This window comes from Carassius auratus, chromosome 40 (assembly GCF_003368295.1).
Source record: "Carassius auratus strain Wakin chromosome 40, ASM336829v1, whole genome shotgun sequence".
Lineage (NCBI taxonomy): Eukaryota > Metazoa > Chordata > Actinopteri > Cypriniformes > Cyprinidae > Carassius > Carassius auratus.
In genome coordinates, this window is record NC_039282.1 from 3,579,380 (window position 1) to 3,600,270 (window position 20,891).

General features: G+C 38.7%; 1 protein-coding gene across 6 annotated transcripts in view; it reads left to right on the plus strand.

Annotated features, from left to right (window-relative positions):
- LOC113058270 (synergin gamma-like) overlaps positions 1-20,891 on the plus strand; it is a 39,264-nt gene that overhangs the window by 14,460 nt on the left and 3,913 nt on the right. For 3 of the 6 annotated variants that reach the window (XM_026226028.1, XM_026226031.1, XM_026226032.1), the window contains 14 exons: positions 751-825; positions 935-1,131; positions 1,981-2,220; positions 2,304-2,440; positions 3,814-3,932; positions 4,211-4,273; positions 4,437-4,466; positions 6,587-7,537; positions 13,566-14,099; positions 15,960-16,123; positions 16,296-16,349; positions 16,496-16,592; positions 17,908-18,056; positions 18,582-18,692. In XM_026226028.1, coding sequence (XP_026081813.1) covers positions 751-825; positions 935-1,131; positions 1,981-2,220; positions 2,304-2,440; positions 3,814-3,932; positions 4,211-4,273; positions 4,437-4,466; positions 6,587-7,537; positions 13,566-14,099; positions 15,960-16,123; positions 16,296-16,349; positions 16,496-16,592; positions 17,908-18,056; positions 18,582-18,692 — 2,921 coding nt within the window. The remainder of the gene's footprint in view (positions 1-750; positions 826-934; positions 1,132-1,980; positions 2,221-2,303; positions 2,441-3,813; positions 3,933-4,210; positions 4,274-4,436; positions 4,467-6,586; positions 7,538-13,565; positions 14,100-15,959; positions 16,124-16,295; positions 16,350-16,495; positions 16,593-17,907; positions 18,057-18,581; positions 18,693-20,891) is intronic. The other 3 variants (XM_026226029.1, XM_026226033.1, XM_026226030.1) reach the window with 2 other exon arrangements.

Consider the following 20,891-nt stretch of genomic DNA (forward strand, 5'->3'; position numbering starts at 1 on the left):
CTGGGCTTCATCTTTTAACACATGCTGCTCTATAAATTCATCCACTTCTGTATGATATTCCCATCTGCACTATCCTTTATTTTCCAATTGCTCTGAAATGATGATTCTGGATTATTTAGGGTTTGAGATCTATTTAAGATATCCAGTCTTGCTCATGTAGGGCCAATTTCTTTCAGAGTTTAGCTCCTGACACATCTGCCTGGAAATCTTTGGAGTTCTGACTATCCTGTTCAAGTGTGTTTAATTAGAGTTGGAGCAAACTTGGTAAAAATATGGCTCCCTAGTATCAAGATGGGGGTGGGGGGAGGATCAAGTTCATAATTCACTGCTGATGATTCTTAGTTGGAGGTTTAATTGCCATATCCCCATTTTAATCATTTGCCTAATTTACTTCTCCATATGACTCAGTTTTGGCACAGATTTCAATGCACACATTGGCAATGCATGTAATTAGATGAGTGTCAGTGCTAATACAAAGTAATAATGTCTTCTCCGTATGTTGTCAATCTTTTTGTCCTACAAACCCACCAGCTCCCAGCTCAAGACAGCTGAGCTGACTGCAGAAGCAGTGGGAGTCTTTAGTGTATCTGTGCATGGTGTCAGTAGTACATCCGTGCTGAGCTTTGCCGACAGCAGGTGTGGGGGATGTCTGACTGAGCAGTAGGCACATGGGATATATGCTTGATAAGGCATTCTTAGCTTAAGAGTCCACAAACAACATCTCACGGTCTCCATGTCCATCACAAACAGGTGTGGGTGTCTACCCCCAACAAGACATGCAACCCATGGTGCCATCCTGGTTGTACAATGACTCTCTTATCCCAGGTACTTGCTCTTGACATCATTGGATTTAGCATTTTTTCATAGTTTAAGTTTTATATCAAATTTAAGTTTTATATCCCGGGATCTAATGCCAAATGTTTGCTCTTCACAGAGTTATTCAAGAAGGTCCTTGAGTTCACTATGACACCAACAGGTATTGACACAGCCAAACTCTACCCAATTCTAATATCATCGGGTCTGCCCCGGGAAGCTCTCGGACAGATCTGGGCCTTGGCCAACCGCACCACACCTGGGAAGCTGACCAAGGAAGAGCTGTACACCGTCCTGGCCTTGATTGGAGTTGCTCAGGTAGTTGCCGAAAGTCCATAATTTCAAACATTGCTTGTGGATACTCTATTACCAAGAGTATGTAGATTTGTAGTGATGGGAAGTTACGTTATCATATCTTCCCTTGCTACTCTTGGCAGTTACAGAATGGAAACCGTAGCTCTTTCAGAAACTCATGGTAACCTTCCAGTAATAACGCAGTTGTTATGCAAATTGAAAAGCTCAACGAGGAGCCACTCTTCCAGTGCTTCAGTCTTGTAGTGCAATAAAGAAAGGAAAAGCTCTGGAGGATGCCAGAAATGGCATTGAAAATGGAAGTTGACTTTAATGAATATGTAAGGCAAAAAAATCAGACTACCTCAAGGCATGGGGGGAATAGACCTCTGCATGGAGAAGGGTCTATTGTCTGACAGTCCTGCTTTTTAATTTCACTTCCCTGATGAAAGTCATGCTGTAAATTCAGTGTTACTCCACGAGGCGTGTTGAAGCACGCATGTCTAAAAGCTCACTCAACACTGTCATGTGTAGAAAGAATATCTGCTTTGAGAGTTTTATGTTTATATAGCAGTGCCTCATACCTCAGCTTAATGACTGTATGTAATCGGCTCTTATCAGATGGCTTCCAAAGAGCTGTGCTACTTGTTATCACTGACATTATCATTCTGCTTTAACGTTTTGCATTTAAAGATATTTGGTTAACCTGGGATGGTAAGGTGTGTACTACATTGCTCTACAACTCCAGTTCTGGAGGTCCAGTGTCCTGCAGACTTAAGTATCAATCCCAGTTTGTGCCCACTGGCCATCCAAGACTTGAGTTGAAGAGTCTTGGTGGACTGGTTAAACATTGCATATTGTGGTTGTATTCTCTAGAGTGGTCTTACAGTCATGAGTTTGGAAATCCTGAGTCAGTTACCCTCCCCGCCCGTGCCCAACCTACCCGCCATGACTATGGCCGTTCCTGCTGTCCTGCCTCAGCACCAGCAGCCCATCATTACCCAGCCACCCGTGTCCATGGCCATGCCGGTCGCCGCACCACCTGTCATGGGCATGACACTGAACCCACCTGCACAACAACCAGCCAGCTTCATCACCAACTTCCCTCCTGTTCAGGTAAACAACAGACACTTTATTACAGAGAATAACTGCACTCTGTTGTCACACAACTGATTTATGTTTCTGTTGGCTTGAGTTAGGCTACCAAGACTGATGACGATGATTTCCAGGACTTCCAGGAAGCCCCCAAAGCTGGTGCTGGCGGTGACTCATTCACAGATTTCCAAGGAGAGACAGGAGGAGGGTTCCCCAGCATGACGTCATCATCCCAAAGCGGGTATGAACGTACTGTTTCTTCAAGTTACTCCCTGCATCAAGCCATATTGTTACATTCCTGGGAAAGCATATTTTATATGTAATGCACATTGCTTGTAGAAATGAATCGTAAAGCAGCATCCTGTCATCTCTCATTAGTAGTTTCTGATATTGGTTTTATGCTTTGTTAATTCCTCTGGACTCGGTTCGCTCATCTGGAGCATGGAATCGCTCTCCTCTTTGTAATGGCTTGTAATAACCTGCTCGACGCAACAATTAAACCCCGCCATCTTTTCTAATTAACCCATTTCTTTGGACAGCTGGCGAGCTCATTCCATTTTATTTCTATTCAAATCTGCATCGTTTTATGCTCCCAGGAAAAATACAGGGAGTGAGAGGTAGGAAAGTACATTTGAGTGTCACAGCCTTTACTGGCTGAAAGATATTTTGATGCTTGAATGTGTCCGACTGCTGGTTAATTAAATCAGTGAAAGTAAGTGCAGAGAATAATACAGGAAGTGAGGGTAAGAGCAGAGCTGGGAATATCACTCTCTTATGAGGGAAGTGATCCAAGATGGAGAAGAAAGAAACCAACTTTTAGTAAAAACTTTGAGCTGAATTTCAAGTTGCATATTTCTACTACCCAATGAAAGCACATACTTTGAAGATTATTGGGGAAGTAGTTTGGGAAAGAGAGAGAGATATTTATTTATTTATTTTAAATATACAATAAATTGATCAAAGTGACTCAAGACATTTTCTAATTTCCATATAAAATTTATAATAATAATAAATATTTCTTGAGCAGCATATCAGGATCACGGGACATTGTTGACTTTAGTAATGGGTGCTCAAAATTAAACTTTGCCGTTGCAGGAGTAAATTATATTTTGAGATCTATCGATCTATCTATCTCACAATATTACTGTTTTATCAAATAAATGCAGTTCTTTCAAAAACATTTTCAAATTTTACAGACCCCAATCTTTTGAACTGTAATGTACATGCTGTTACAAATGTCTTTATTGCAGACACCGTTTTTCACAAATATATGTAAATATAAGCATCTAGCTTAATATATTTTTAACATTTTATTTTCTACAGGTAAAAAATACTGAAAATCAACTGGGTATAGTATATCTGGCAAACTTTGGCATACTATTTTAAGTTTGTTTTGGTTTTGGACACCATTCTAATATCGCATGCTTTATAGCAGGGATAGTATGCAAATTAGGATTGTGCTTCAGGCTTTTAGTCTACATTTAGGAGCATCAAAGAACAAAACTAAGTATCTTAAAACGGCATATTATGCTTTGGCTTGTAAACTCTTTGTAGCTTGTAAAGCACTTCGACCTGTTTGGCCTGACTGGTGTAGGTTTTGTCTGCTTCATACAGTGTTCCTGCCATGCTGACTCCAGTGTCAGGGTCTTCATCATCCTCCTCCTCTGATAAATACGCAGTGTTTAAACAGTTGTCTGTGGAGCAGCCTGCAGAGCCCACACCTCCTGTCTCAGGTAAAACACATCCATTCAGCTCTATACACCTCATTAACCTTTTGAGGAAGGCAGATCCATTAGAAGACTTCTGTCATATTGGTTTAACTTTTAATTCTTATGCTCTTGTCTAAATGCATTTGAGATAAGACTGTGTGGCCCGCAGATGTGTTTTGCATAAATGTATCCTGCTATTTATAACCTTCCTACTGCTTCTTTTATAATTTATTATGGCCTAGTTAAAAAGCACACTTTACTGCTTTTACACACAGGCATTGTTTTTCTGTGTTCTGTTCCAGATTCAGGTGACAAATACAGAGTTTTCCGAGAGCTTGAGCAGCCATCAGACAGAAAACCAGTTGGTAAGCACAATAGATGCGTGTCTGACACGGCATGAACACATCAAGTACACATCCCAGATCTGCTTTTTAATGCAGTTGCTTCTGCCTAAAGTGTGTTTAGTTTGGTGAAGAGCTCCATACACTGATGTAGGCATGTGTATGTGTCCCTGTCTCACTAGAGCAGAATCCAGTGGCGACAGCTCTGAGAGAGCCAGTAAGTCAGTGGTTGCAGTGACCTCTTGTCCAGAGCTCCTGTAGTTCTGTTCTGTTCTCTCTCTCTACCTACCTTTATTCCATTCTAGCTGCAGCCTATATAATGAATCAAAGTTTGTCATCTGTGTATCATTTACTTCAAGTGGTTGATCAAAATGTTTTATTTATTGTTGTTATTATTGGCCTGTATTGAGAGGGCACAGTGATTAATGGATGATATATTGCCAATATTTATGATAAATGGAATCATAATGGCAAAATGTAATTGGTTATGTAAAATTACTTTAACATTTATTTCACAAAATATTTAATACTTATTTATTTTGATAATTATTTCACAAGACTTAATACTCATTTGATTTCACAAATTTATTTCAAAATAATATTTATAGGAAATATACTTAATCATTTTAAAAGGATAGTTCACCCAAAAATTAAAATGTTATGTTTATCTGCTTTCCCCAGAGCATCCAAGATGTAGATGACTTTGTTTCTTCAGTAGAACACAAACTGAGATTTTTAACTCAAGCCATTGCAGCTTATCACTCTTATAATGGAAGTAGATGGGAATCATGGATAAATCATACACTAAAACTAAAAGAAATGACACCAAACCAAACTAAACCCTGTGGCTCGAGATGATACATTGATGTGTCAAGAGACAAACTGATCTATATAGGTTTATTTTTTTTATTTATTACATTTTTTTTTACCTCTGATTCACGCAATGTCTGTTCGAACTCTAAGTGCGTTCTCCACAGCAGGTGGACGAGGTGTCGTCGTCGTCTTGCTTTATGGCAAATCGCAGACTTGTAAGTGCATTACTGCCACCTATCTCTCAAATGGACCATTGACACTCCTAATTGAGATTGTAGATAGTGATGAGAACATGCACAGGAGGACGCCTTTCTCCGGAGATTCGAACTGTTAAGACATTGTTTGAATCAGATGTAAAAAAAACTATTTTTTATAACTATAAATACTGTTCGGTTATCTTGCACAGACCAATCGTTTTGTCTTTACACATCAATGTATCGTCACGAGCTGCAGGGTTTAATTTGGTTTTGTGTATGTGTTTATTGTTTTGTAGGATTTAGCCGTTATTCCCATCTACTTACATTATAAGAGTGATCGACTGAAACTGTTTGAGTTAAAAATCTCAGTTTGTGTTCTACTGAAGAAAGTCAATCTTGGATGCCTTGGGGATAAGCAGATAAACGTCAAATTGTTATTTTTGGGTGAACTATCCCTTTAACAAGCTGTTGAAGAGGTTTGCCATATGACTAAAAACATCCAGTATTTAGTTCACTTAAGACCGATTATGAATGTTTGCGTGAACACTTGCCAAAATTGGAATTGACAATTTTGTAAGTATTTGCGTTCAAGTGTAGTATGCTGCAAAAATAACTGAATCAGTGATTGCATGCTGTTGTGCAATTATCAAATAGTTATTTTCGTGGCATATTGCTCGTAACACTTTTTAACATCAAGCACATGCCTCGTTTTTTCTCAATTGTGAAGTTTTCATGCTTCAGTCGAATGTGCCAGTAATTTTAAGCAGGTCTACACTGCACTGATAAATTTACATAACATAATATACATGATACAGCAAAATCTCTCACAATAGATACTTCATATCAGCATTATATTATATATTGTCATATGACCTTGCCCTAGGCTGTTTGTAGATTTTGTAAGGCAAAGCTTACTTATTGGCCAAGTGATCAAGTCGCAAAATGTCCAAATATTGCCCAATTAATTGGTCCACCACTTTTCACTTCCCAACTAGTGACCTGAAGATGGATTGATTGTGGTTGAACCTGATTTTTTTGTTTTTTTTTGTATGTTGTTAGTGTGCTGAGACTGAAATAAGCGTGTAAATTTGCTATATTCCGTGTCAGTTGACTTTATATTTTCACACTAAAAGTCTTCACTTTCATTGTGCCACCTTTTTTTTAAATTTCAATTCAGCAGTCAAACATAGCTTGCGTTAAGCATTGCTAATCCGTTTTTTCTCTTTTTAGCCCCATGTAATGGAGCAAACTCTCTGTCCTTTGTTTCGGTGTGAAATGCAGTTTGCCATGTCCTTCAATGGTTTTCTTTTTGTTTTGTTTTTTGCAGGGGAGGGATTTGCTGATTTCAAGTCTGTCAGTGCCGACGATGGCTTCACAGACTTTAAAACAGCCGACACGGTCTCTCCAATAGACCCACCAGACCAGGCCAAGTTCCAGCCAACTTTTCCTCCTCCTTTCTCTTCTTCTCAGTCTCTGTCCCAATCACAGCCAGCCTCTCTGGCTCAACCTAGAAATTCTCTCAATATGGCAGACCTGGACCTCTTTACAACAGTGGCTCCTCCTACTCCCACTTCCACTCCTGACTCCAAACTCAGTCTGTTCCCTTCAGCGCCACCATCCCTGGTATTGCCCTCAGTAGTGAAACCTTCCAGTGTAAGGACTGATGACTTTGGTGATTTTGCTCTTTTTGGCTCATCATCATCCTCTGAAGTAGCTCCTACCACCTCTACAGTAGGAGCAGGAACTGGAACAATAGTTCAGGATGACTTTGCTGACTTCATGGTGTTCGGGAGCTCAAGAGATCCGAGAAGTGAGACCAACTCTGGAGACGGTGGAAGCGAGGGCCAAGCAGAGACATCTCGGCAGCAAATCAGCACTGATAAGTATGATGTCTTCAAGCGGTTTTCCTTAGAAGGTGGCCTGGCATTTGACGATAACAAAGAAAGTGGTGGAGGTTCCTTCTCGTCGCTCAAGAGCGAGAATGATGACTTTGCAGATTTCCAGTCATCCAAATTCTGTATGGCGCTAGGCGCATCTGACAAGAGCCTGGTGGACAAAGTGGCCGCCTTCAAGCAGGCCAAAGAGGACTCTGCCTCTGTGAAATCCCTGGACCTCCCGTCCATTGGGGGCAGCAGCGTGGGGAAGGAGGACTCGGAGGATGCGCTCTCAGTACAGCTAGACATGAAGTTGTCAGACATGGGTGGAGACCTGAAGCATGTGATGTCTGATAGCTCCCTAGATCTCCCTGGTTTGTCATCCCATCAACCCCCAGCTGCAGGTGAGGAATTAGTACGCTTGCTCTGGTGAAGTCTGGCCTACTCTGTCTGTCACCACTTTCTCTCTTTCACACATGCTCAGACCACTCAGGCGTCTCAAAGGCTGAACAACCTCCCAATCAGTGTTCAGTGTGGCCGAGTTAAAGTTACATATCAAAAACTTGCTACACACCATATGTTGTCATTCCCATTCGAGTTATATACAATTCCAGTTGAATCATGAACGGTTGTAAACTTACAGTATTTATTGTTGTTTATTTATTTACTTGTATTTAATTAGCTTAAGTATTTTTCATTTTAACCAGTCAAAACTTGTGCTTTTTTTTTTTTTATGTGTATCTCATGAGATTTAGTATTATCGCTAACCGCACAATACCTGATAATTATTAACTCCTAGTGTTATCAGATGATCAGGCAATTATGAATGCAAATTTATATATTGCATTTAATTCTAATAGCTCGTGACTTGGTTTTCTCTCCTGTCGTTCATCTGTTCATGTTGACATTGACGTCATCTCTCTTTGGTTACCCTGTTTCCCTTGCTTTATGTCAGCGTATCTTAAAACGCAAACCAAAGCAGCACATTATAATGGTGGAATGCAGAAAAGCTGTTCACGCGGTACCTGATTAATTTCTCCGATTTTCAGGACTGACAGTCCACACTGACATTTCACAACTGATAAAATCAGATCCATTTCTTTATATATTGTAATATCTACGTTACTTGCCGTAGTAATGATTTAAGTGGCAGCATATTGCCAAGAGAATTAGAATAGCTGGAACAATAATGAGGAAAGAGAAGATATTTGGACTGAAAGTTTCAAATTTGGTTGCATATGTCCGTTCCAAACATTGGGACATAATGAACTCAACACAAAGGCGTTATGGTAATGCCTAAAATATAAGTTTGAAAACATTCATTTATTTTATACATTCGTGCATATAGTATGCTGTGTCCGAAGTCATACGGTCTCTACAGTACATAGCCACATACTTTGGTTTGTTACGTTGGAAATGAATCTAAAAGTGAAACTAAAAAAATATAAAAAAATAAATAAGCAAACTAAAAACCGAAAATAATTTGTACACCGGTGTAGACCTTATTGACATTTATGTACGTTTCCCAAATTCCTAAACATTTAAAATCCGATCTAACCATTTAGACTGAATTTAGTTTAATAACATGATTTTAATCAGGTTTCATAATTTTTTTTGGTTTGCAAAAACAAAAACATCCGATTTCATTATTTTAGACAACTGACAACGAAACTGATTTGAACTTATTTAAACAGCCCGATTAAAATGCTAATGACACTCAAGTCTTGGCTGTTTTTCCAGTGCAGGCGACTAGATTTGTCTAAGCATTATAAATAATCTTAACATTTAATGTCCTTTGTTTGATCTACAATTCCACTTTCATATCAAGTCATATAACGACTTCTCTTGATATAATCCACAGTTGTTGTAGGTAATACCATTCAGGACACACTTGTTTTGCTAGTAACTGTTCATGTGATGGTTATCCATGTTGCATGTGCATGGAGAATCCTCTATGCCTCGCCTCAGTGCATACATGAGAAAAAAATACAAAGCACTACCTTATTTAACCCGAGTCTTATCACAGACTCATGAACCGGCTGCCCTGTACTTGAGCTGCATACAACAGGCGTCAGATTCCAGTCCGTGCTGGGAAATCGGAGAGCACAGTTAGTGAGATCTTCTCCCTGGAGGCCTCAGTGACCCCCTAAGAGCTCCTGATGGGCCTGTTTGTAATCTTTTCCTAACGTCAGTCACCATTTATTTACACATTATCTGCTTCTCGCGTTATCTGTTCTGCATGAAAAGCATCCCACAAGTGTATGTTCTTTTTCAGTTTATCATTTTATCTTCATGTATCAGGGTGAGAACACAGTCACAGTATTTCATTCAGTCAGTGTCAATCCTGTGTGTATGTGTGTGTGTGTGTGTGTGTGTGTGTGTAGACTGGTTGGAAAGCACGGTAGGAAGAGTTCCCCTTCACTTGTGTGGTCTCACCAGAGCCAACAACCAGACCTGAAAAAGTCAAAAACAAGGAAAGGTGGTAATATTGATGCTAATTCTAACATGAAATGAGTGCAGCAATAGATTTTAGACTAGATAAATGTTTGTAACGAAATGAGAGGGATTGTGAGGGATTGAAGTAGTTTGATCAGTGTTATATACTTTAAAGGTCTTGGGTCATGTCTATTTGCAGATATGACTGTATATCAGTTATCGGGCGGTATTATTATTATTATTATTTTTTACTTCTCAGAGTCAGCAGTTATTGAGTATTTAATTGTCTACCTTTGCTTTCATCTACAGCTCACTTTTTTTAGGTGAACTATCCTTTATGTTTGTAACGAAACAGTTAATGGAAGCCATTGACATCCTTTTTATTTATTTTTTCGTCAACTGTTTGTTTCCCGACTTCAAAAAATCATCTTTTGTGCTCAACAGAAGTTTAACTTATTTATGTTTAGAACAACTTGACAAAGACAATTTTCTTTTTGGTTAAACTGTCCTTTTAAATACTTAATTTTAAAAAACGCTGAAGAGTTTTGACACTGTTGTCTAATCCTGAAAATCATTTTCACAAGCCTTGTTTTAAGACCTGCTGGTCCTCTCCAGTTTTCACTCTCTTGTTCGCTGAAAGTTCAGCAACCAGATATAAGAATACAACATATTTAATGAAGTGTTATTCCACCCCTCACAGTATAATTTTCATTTATGTCATACTAAACATGTCATCCACTCCGACTGAGGTCTGCAGGAATCCTTGCCTACTTTCCATAGTGACTTCAGTGAATACTAGCATAACCTTGTCAAACGCTGTTCTAATTACATCTTATATAAAATGCTAAAGTTCAGTTACTGGACCCCTCTAGAGCCCAATAAATATTGTAGCAGGTTGAGTGTTGGGTTTCCTAACACTTGCACTACTCCCCTGGATGTGTAGCTAACCACCCTAGAGGATCTTTTTTTTCCAGGACCGGGTTGATTCTTGTAAAGAAGGTGACTTTGTATCTGGTTTGTTGTGGTACGTTCTGCACTCGTAGACCACACTGAAAGAGGAACTCTTTCTGACTTTGCTTTTCTGTGCTCCAGTATGTGCCAGCCTTTAGTTTGTGAAATTGACAAGTATTTACACGCAGTAAACAATTAGGATTAGTCCATGTTTCTGGCATATTTACTAAATAGGTTTTTATCAAGAATGAAAATATATATATGCAAATTTAATAGTGTATTTTTATTACAGGAAAATAAACGTATTTATTTTGAATCTAGATAGACTTGATTAGTACTGCTGATTGTGTTGACGCATTTATGCCAGAAAGTGTATTATTTGTATTTTGAAGAGAATACTGCTTGCCGTGATATGAAATTGTTACTTTTTTGACTTATGTGGGTTAAAAAAAAATAGCTGCAACCGAGATGTACAGGATGGCGAGAGAAAAAGGGTACGGTCTCTTTTTGTTGTTCTTGGCCTGTCACTCAAACCAATAAATGCTCTATGATAGGTTTCTTTGAACCCCTTTGAGCACCTAATAGAGCGATTCACACTGATTTAGAAGAATTTGTTTTTGGATTGAAGTATGCTACACAATTGACAAATCTGTCAATCGTTTACCTCTATTGAGATCGCTATTATGAATTTAGTGACTATATTTATTATTATATTATGTATTATATTGTGACTAATGTTGATTTCCATTCATTTGGACATCTGGAATTGGTCACAATGTTCAACACATTAAAGTTTTTCACAGAAAAGAAAATTAGATTACATTTAGGTATGCTCGAATTAACTATTTAATTGTGCAGCCCTCATTTGAAGTTTTGATGAGCTGTTGCAGATGGCAAGCTTGCTAATATATTGTACAAAATCTCAGAACCAGTCTCTCTATAAAAGCTCTCAGGTTCTCAAAGGGTTGTAATAAACCAATATTAGCATCACCTTGACCTTTGTTTAAATGTTCTGTATCCCTTTCCCTTATTTCTCATTGCTTGTTCCTTTTATAGTCTGACTACAGTGTGTCTTTGATCGAGGAAAACTAATCTAATCTTAATCTGTGAATGTGCCTTCTCAATGCTGGGTTCTGCATCTGGATTTGGGATTTTATGTCCTGTTTTTGTTTTTTCACTTCTGCTTTTTCTGACTTGCATGCCCTTGTATTCCTAAAAAAAAACGTTTTTAATTGTTAGTTTGGCTAGACTATTGTTACGATCTTTCATTGAATTGTGTGACCTCTTTCTCTGCCAATGTTGTGGTAATAAATCTCAATAATGGTACAGCAGACATGCGTGCCGTCTTGATTTCTCTCTCCATCCTTCAATCTTGCCACCCAAAGCATATTTAGTCATCAGAATTATCACACTGCACCGGGTCCTTGTCAATTTCACAAATTGATTGACTATGCGAACAATCATGCCCCGCTCAACTGTGAGGGAAGTAGGTGTTTTCATGCATATGTGAATTACTTCTGTTTATTAATGGCCTCCAAATGAAGCCAGTTCCTCATTGATAAACGATAAATTAAGCCGTATTTGAAGTAAGTTTATGCAATAGCTTCAAAGAGCGCAGCACAATGCATCGTTGCAGATGTTTTAGCAGTCTGTTGGTGTGGTTGATTGTATGAGAGTGTGAATAATTGCACGTCTACACTTAAAAGGCAGAAAATTATATCTTGGATTAACAGCTCAGTTGTGATTTCAGTCAAAACCGTGATTCATTTTAGAGAAAGAAAGGTGCAGAATAACTAACAGCCATTTTGACCTTCAGAGTGAGGCTTTACTTCTAGTTATGAATCTGAAAAGCATTCATCAATCCAGACGTGCAGATGTCACTCATCCAGTCTAGTCAATAAGTTGAGTGTTTCCTCCCGGACTCAGAATGACTTCTGGATGTAGATAAGGACTCGGGAATCATTAGAATGGCTTTGTGCCAGAAGTGTCTAGTTAATGAACCAGGGCTTCATCATATGACAATATCAGGAATAATTCATCATGAGCAAGGAGCACTCGAGACACATAGTGACAGATTGAGTCATACTTATCCATTCCATCAATAATAGACTAAAAGAAAAAAAAATGACCTCGGTCACGTCAGTGACTGCACAGTCAGTGTATTTATGTGTGTGTATGTGTATATATGCATGTATGTGTGTGTGTGTGTGTGTGTGTATATATATATATATATATATATACATACACACACACACACACACACACACACAAATATATATATTATAAATAAATAAAATGTACGTAATGCAAAAACAAATAAGACTAAAAAGGGTAACCACCAGCTAAAACTATAATCGAGTTTAAATTCTCAATGATGCAGTCTTTTGGCTGCTGACCATGTAAAGCTGGCAAACATGGTAAGTTTCACATGATATGTGCAATGGTTTCAAAAAGGGGTTTTAGATCAGTGATTCTCAAGCCCTGTTGTTCCACACAATATTCAGGAGTTCTTCAATATAGCTAATTTCCATTATTTCCATTTTCATTGTCAGAGCACCCCCCCCCCCCCGCAAATGTTTATTATTATTAAGAGATATACACACACACACGCAATCTATTTATTTTATTAATATTAATTTAAATGCATTTTTCATCTTGATACTCTGTTGGTCCCAGCCCTCTTGGTTTAGAACCACTGCTTTAGAAAGAATTAAACCATAACAATTAGAGGTTCATCAGCCTAGAACAGTAGTCCCACCACTGAATGGGAAATTCATATAACTTGACAACTCAAATATGCCTTTTCATACAGCATTAATATAACCCCTCTGGAATGTTTTGCTTCATAGACTTTTGAAAATGTATAAATTAAAATGCTAATTTAACTACAGATGCTGTCAGTATAGCTAGACTTTTATTGAACCAAGAATATCCTTAACTAAATTGTAAAAAGGCATTATAACTAAAGCAGTACAGTTGTTTCAGCACTAAGACCTAAATTATTATTTAGTTTTTTGATTGGGATGTCGTATGCTGTCATTACAGAGTCTGATGATTTAAAATTTGACCCCTTTGGCACATCTGCTGTCAGCAGTCTTGGCAGCTACGACTGGTCCGACAAGGAAGATCTCTCGGCCGGTCAAAGTAAGAAGCTCCAGGGAGGACTGCCATCTTCAGCTGTCGTCCAGAAGAAAGAGACCTTTTTCGGGAGTTCGGAGAGCATCACCCACACCACGGTTGCAAAGGTGACCACCTTCCCAATCGAAGACGGTGGCTCCACCACCGAAAGCCGATTCGAAACCTTCGCTGACTTTGGCTCCATTGAGCAGGACGGTCAAGATGACGACGATGACTTTGGTGACTTTGCCAGCACGGTTTCGGAGAAATCAGACTCCCCGCCTGGAACCACAGAAGCAGAGGGCAACCAGGGTGAATTAACGGATGACTTTGGAGCCTTCCAAGGTGACAAGCCCAAATTTGGCAAGTCCGACTTCTTGAAAGCCAGCACGCAGGCCAAAGTGAAATCAAGTGAAGAGATGATCAAGAACGAACTTGCCACCTTTGATTTGTCTGTGCTGGGTAAGTGTCAGTGCAATATTTAATGCTTGGATATTAACACAATGGGTCTCATTCACGAAGTGTGTTCACTTCACACACAGTTACATGTGAAAGTTCGTGAACATACCCACGTGTGAAATCTGTATGAATGTTTTCACAAACAAATCATGATTAATCATTTTCAACACATGATCACAATATTTTATGCTCAAATATTAAGACAGTGGGTCTCTTTCACTAAAATGAATGACATTTAAATCAGTGTGTGAAATCTGAATATGAATGTTTTGCGAAATCATGATCACCAGTAACACTCAAATATTAACAGCCAGTGGGGTCACATTCATTAAGTGTGCATATATATACATTTTTGCATTAAATCGGAGTGTGAATGTTTTTACGAACAAATCATTCACCAATAACTCCCAGATATGCTCCGATATTAACAGACAGTGCTTCTCTTTCACTGTGTGTGCACAAATTTGTGTGCATGAACGTTTCCACAAATAACTTTTCACCAATAACTTTAACTAAAATCTATTCTAAGCTTACAAAAAAAATTCTTCACACACAGTGGAAAAGAAAAGTTGCATTATAGCTCAAGCGGCAAAGTTTCTCAGTGTAATAATGCAGATATGCTTATGTACAGAGCACTGTATATTCGCTGAGATTGATGAAAGATTGTGCAAATTACTTGAGCATGCTTATGCAGATAACTAACCCTGGTCACTTATATTAATGCTAATGGATTTTGAGTATTTAAAATAAGAACTAATGAATGTGCATATGCACGTGTTGTACATTAGGTGGAATTTTGTTTCTTGATCAGGACTCGAATACGAAATAATCCACACCGTTATTAGTGAATGAGTGCATTGGATCCGGTGCATGTACACCGCTGCATTCTCTCTGAAAGTCAACAGATGGCAGAGTGGCGTCTGAAGCACATAGCAGTGTCATTAGATAAACACTGCCACCAAAATCCCTCATCGAGCTTTCATCCTCGTTCCCCAATAATGCATTAGCACTTACTCGATAACATAAAAGCTCATTTGCCTCTTGTTGATCCCCACCCACATCCACTGAATTTGATTTGTTCAAAAAAGAGGGTTTGCTCCTCTGCCGGCCTCCTATCAGACAGTTAATCTGAGGAGTGGGGTTCATGCAGGAATAGATTAGCGGCTGAAACCTTGCAGAGACTCCTGTGCTTCCCAGCTGGGGTGTGATTACCTGAAGCTGTGTCTTATGAGTTTGTCATGCCGCTGTCCATCTCCTTGCTTTTGTGTGCATGGTGTGTGTTTGTGCCAGTTTGATTCTAAGCCTGATGAATAATGCATGCCTGTATTATTATGCTGCCCTTTTGCACATAATTATCATTAGTTTCAAATTAGGTGTTTGTGGTTTGTGATGTGGCCCCACGTGGATTAGCAATGTTTATTTGAGTGCTTTGTTCTATCCTGCTGTATAATTTAAAACTTTCCAATTAAACTCATGCATTAAATATAGAGAAAGTAATGGGGTAAGGTGTGTCATCCCCCTTTTCACACTGTAGTATGTTTTTGGATTGTGATATAAAGTTAGATGCCAAGGCAACAACATGTCTGTGGTTTCTTAAATTTAATTAAATTACTGAAAATTATATATTTTTAGTTTGTTAACGGCAAGAACATTGAAATTTGTAAATTAAGTTTTCATAAAAAAAAAATATATATATATATATATATATATATATATATATATATATATATATATATAAAAAAAATAAATAATAATAAAAAATCTGAGCATGTTTAAGAGCTTGTCACATGTTTTAAACTAGATGTTTCACTTTCTTTTACATGGTCACTCCCATTTCCTATTGACCCATTTGTTCGTGTAAAGGTTCCCATAAGCGTAGCCACAGTCTGGGAGAGAAAGAAATTGTACGGTCCATCTCCTCTCCTGCCCCCGAGCAGCCCTTCAGAGACCGATCCAACACCCTAAATGAAAAACCTGCGCTGCCGATCATCCGCGACAAGTACAAGGACCTCACAGGAGAGGTGGAGGTCAGTCACTTGCTCTCTCGGTTCTCTCTGGTTACATACGTTCTCTTTGAGCACACGTACAGGTTCTCCTCGTTGAATACAGCCTGAGGTTTCTCAGTGAACAAAGCTCTCATTCGGTTTCATCTTTTTCCTCGTTTTCTCCCTCTGTCTCTCATCCAAACACTTGTGGCAGGAGAGTGAGCGATACGCGTACGAATGGCAGAGGTGTTTGGAGAGCGCTCTGCAGGTAACACATACCTTCATAAAAAGCTTGGCATCCACTTTAAAACTGTATTAGTCTGTTCATAGTCTTAGAAGTGTCATGTCATGATTACACGATACGATATAAAATATGAACACTTTACAGCTTTGTCTTGTTTTTTCTTTTTCCAGGTCATCACCACTGCCAATAACACCCTTAATGGCATCAGTAGCTCCACGGTGTGCACAGAGGTCATCCAGTCAGCACAAGGGATGGAGTACCTGCTGGGTGAGAGACCAGATTTAACCATCATAGACATCCGTAAAACTCAAGAGCAGCTCAGTCACACAAACTCTTCATCCACATTCATACTTGCTCCTCATGAGTCTTCAGTCAAACAGACAGCCCAGGTGTTCTGGTTATCTGCTTCCTATTTCTGCACTCACCGTCTCATACAGGGCGGCTTTAATGAGCTGTTCGTGCTCATGCCAGCCGGAGGGGAACATGGTGTTGCTATTGTTACGTAGAAACAAACTGTTAAAGCTCTTTGATCCGGCTCTAGCAATTGTGATTGGAGACTGAGCAGGGAATTCTGGGTCTGACTGAGGAGGCTAGTGTTACAGAACAGAGCAACTATTCTGGGCTGCTCTAATTGGTTCAGTGTAAAAGGATGTTCAGCACTGAGGTGTGCTGGGAACAGTAACACTGGGTTATTGTTTCTCCTGTTTGGTTCTCTTAACACGCGCACACACACACAGGCTCTGTTCGCACTGCACACAAATCCAGTTTGGATTTCAGATCTGATCTTCAGAACTCATTGTCTTTACTGATCCATTTGTTCATACGGTGTTGTCTATCTGTAATACTTTTCCTTTGGTATCTATAGTAATGATGCCAAGAGAAAAATGGAAATACTGTTTCCACAACAACTGACTCACTGTTCACTACGTGGTGAATGTCACATATGAAAAGAGAGAAAGACATTATTATTGGACACAGTTTCAGACAATTTTGCACACTTTGCATGACATTACATATGTGTTGCATCCCAAAGGGTGACTTGAAATGTGATTTAAGAAAAAGTTTTATTTTAAAGAATAGTTTAGCCAAAAATTGAAAATTAGCTGAAAATGTACTTACTGTACCCTCAAGCTATCCAAGATGTAGATAAATTAGTTTCTTCATTGGATCAGATTTGGAGAAGTTTAGCATTACATCACTTGCTCACCACTGGATGCTGCAGTGAATGGCAGCTGATAAAAACATGAGAATAATCCACACGACTCCAGTCCATCAATTAAAATCTTGTACTGTGAAAAGCTGTGTTCGTCACATCCATAATTTTGCTCTGTTTGAATAAAGCCACAGTGCACTTGCACTTTTTATTGTAAGTGTCAAATTTATGGAGAACAAATAGCATCTTTTCATTTTTCCAATGCCAGTTGGCTGCTATGATGAATAGCCTTTTCCTTTTCTTATACCATAACGATCACAACAGTCATTATCATTGCATCTCTTGATATCTGCTGTTGTCTCTTAGCTTTGAATTGCGTTGAATTGTTCATGCTTTTGAGAAGATTTTTCTGGTGTACGTTGTGTTTAGGTGTGGTGGAGGTGTATCGCGTGACCAAGCGTGTAGAGCTGGGTGTCAAAGCCACGGCTGTTTGTTCGGAGAAATTACAGGAGCTGCTTAAAGACATCAGCCGTGTGTGGAACAACCTGATGGGCTTCATGTCGCTGGCAAACCTCACGGTGAGTTTATAATGAGACATAGTATCAAAATATCTCCTAGTTCTCTCAGAAAATGTGGTATTCATGCATCTTGATACTAGTAATGAGACACCAAATAGTACCTTATTTGTGGAAGGTGCAGTAGTATGGAACAGATTGCTGAGTGCTGAACAGAGCTTTATCATGCAGTGTGCTTACGGGAGAATATCAATGCCAGCAGATAATATTAGAGTTGTGTGGTCAGATAATGTCAGCTCAGGAGAATAAAGTGTTGACACATTGCCGTAAAACCACAAACGCTCTGAAGCATGATAAAAATGAGCGTGATTAGAGAGTCGATGGGCGCTCTCTGCCTGAATCCTGCTGTTTTGGACAGATTCTGTAGCTGATGTATTGATCTGCAGGGCCAATCATCCGCTGTGAGGTTCAATGGCTTCTGTGAACTGAAGTTTGACTGACAGCCAGGGATTTGTGCGGAGGATGCAATGGAGTCCCAATTGCTTTTTAAGAACTGCATTCATGATATGGCTTTTTTTTTTCCTCTAGCCCGATGAGAGCTCACTGGACTACTCTTCCTGTATATTGAGGCACGGCATTAAGAATGCCAAAGAGCTGGCGTGTGGAGTGTGTCTGCTCAACGTGGACTCACGCAGCAAGGTCTGTACACCCCGAAAACACACACCTGCATACCACCATTAATGACACACAAAACCCCTACAGTATATTGCCTATTAAAGAGAGAGTTCACCCAAAAATGAGGATTCTCTCAGTATTTATTCAACTTAAATCTATCTCTGTTGAACACAAAAGCAGGAATTTTGAAACATGTTCTGGTTGCTCTTTTCCATGCCATTACAGAGAATTGGAACCAGAGCTTTCATAGTTCAATAAAAGGATTTAAAAGCACTATAAAAGCATTATAGACTTCATAAAAGCCCAAATGAACTAACTGAATTGAACTTTATTCACTGAAAATGCTAACATCTGCTCCATCTCTCCATTGGTCATTTATGAGAGTAGCAGCGAAGTCGGATTTGTAAAATAATTGCTCTGTTGACTTGCATCTTTTCCAATCCATTGATCCAGTTCAGTTGTTTACACAGTTACAGTTCTACTAATACATTTTTATTCTAGAATTATTTATTTTTTTAATCAATAATATTAATCGTATCTTTAGTGCCTCAACGTTCAGTTAGTTGCCAGTTAGGAAATATACATTTTAAATATAAAGTTTTTAATGTAATATTTGTATTTCATTTAATTTTGAGTTAGAAAAATGTTTTTATAGTTTTGTTTTAGATAAAAAAATAATACCCTGATCTAGGGCTGGGACAACGCGTCGAGATCATCGATGTCGACGCAAAAAATACGTCGAGGGAAAATATGCGCATTGATTCGCCGACCTGTTTTTATTTCTCTAAAAAACGTTTACAAAACGTTTACCTTATGTCCGCTGAATATACGCGATGGCCGGATCAACATTCTGTCCAACGTTATATAACCAATCCAGGGTTTTTCTGCATTGATCTTTTTTTTTGGCGGCTGTCAAAGCCTTATTTGATCGGTGAATGATGTAGAATAGAATGACTGCTGCGCCTGACGGTGCGTACGAGAGAGAGCCCCGGCTGAGCGAGCGCACTCACAGTCTTCAAACAACATGAGCGCTTCCTGCTCTCTCTCTCCCTTGTGCATATTAATCAAAATCATTAAACACGATAGAAAAAGGGCGGAACACCCAATGTTTCACTTTTTTTTTTTTTTTCATGACCGGCTGCTCGCTCCCACTGTTAATTTTTTTTTTTTTTTTTGGAAAAGCACTCTCTGTATTAGCTTAAAGCCCTCAAGTTTACATTGGTTACTGTAGTCTTTCAATTGCTCTAAACAAGTATTTTGGGTGACCTTTTTTATTGAACGCTAGACATCAAGTTGTTGTTTTCATCTGAAAGAAGAACTTTTTTTTTCAGTAAGCTAGGCCCTATGTGTTCAGTAAGCTTGTTTCGGTAAGCTATGTGTTTTCAAGGCTTCAAGGTTTTATTGAATGCTATCTCTATACAAGTGCAAAGTAATGCACTCTTAGGTTTATTTTTTAATTACAAAATAAAAGACTATTTAAAAATAAACATATTTTGCAATGTTAAGGAATTCATGTTTTTTTTTCATTCAGATATTTAAATCAACATATATAAATTGTTAGTAGTCAATTAATGGGGAGATAATCGAAATCGAATCGGCCTGAAAAAATTAATCGTTAGATTAATCGATGCATCGAAAAAATAATCGCTAGATTAATAGTTTAAAAAATAATAGTTTATCCCAGCCCTACCCTGATCCTCTACTTCATCTGTCTGAATCAGCGATCCGGTTGCACTGGTTTAACAACTCGCTGTAGAGATTTTAGAGGCCATGCTTTCATTCAAGTAGCTTTAGGTGTTTTCATTTAATCCTTTATTTTATGGTCTCTTAATAACTAGTTGCTTATTAGTATGCATATCACTAGAATATTAGCCATTTATTAGTAGTAATTAAGTGCATAATAATGCCTTATTCTACATGACCTTATTCTACATCCCTCATCCTGTCCTACATCCCTAACTATTATTAAGCAGCAAATTAGGAATTTACTGAGGGAAAAGACATGGTTAATAGTGAATAAGTGTTCCCTATTCTAAAGTGTTAGCCAGAAATCTTTCATGTCGAGCTTGTCTTGAAGCAGTGAGTCAGTCTGACTGATGGCCAAAAAGCATGAGGCAGGCAACAAATAGGTGATGCATTTGTCATTTTGGCACCCTCGGGGCGTTGGAGAACAATATTATAATAAAGGGAATAGTTTACACACAAATAAAAAATTGTCATGGA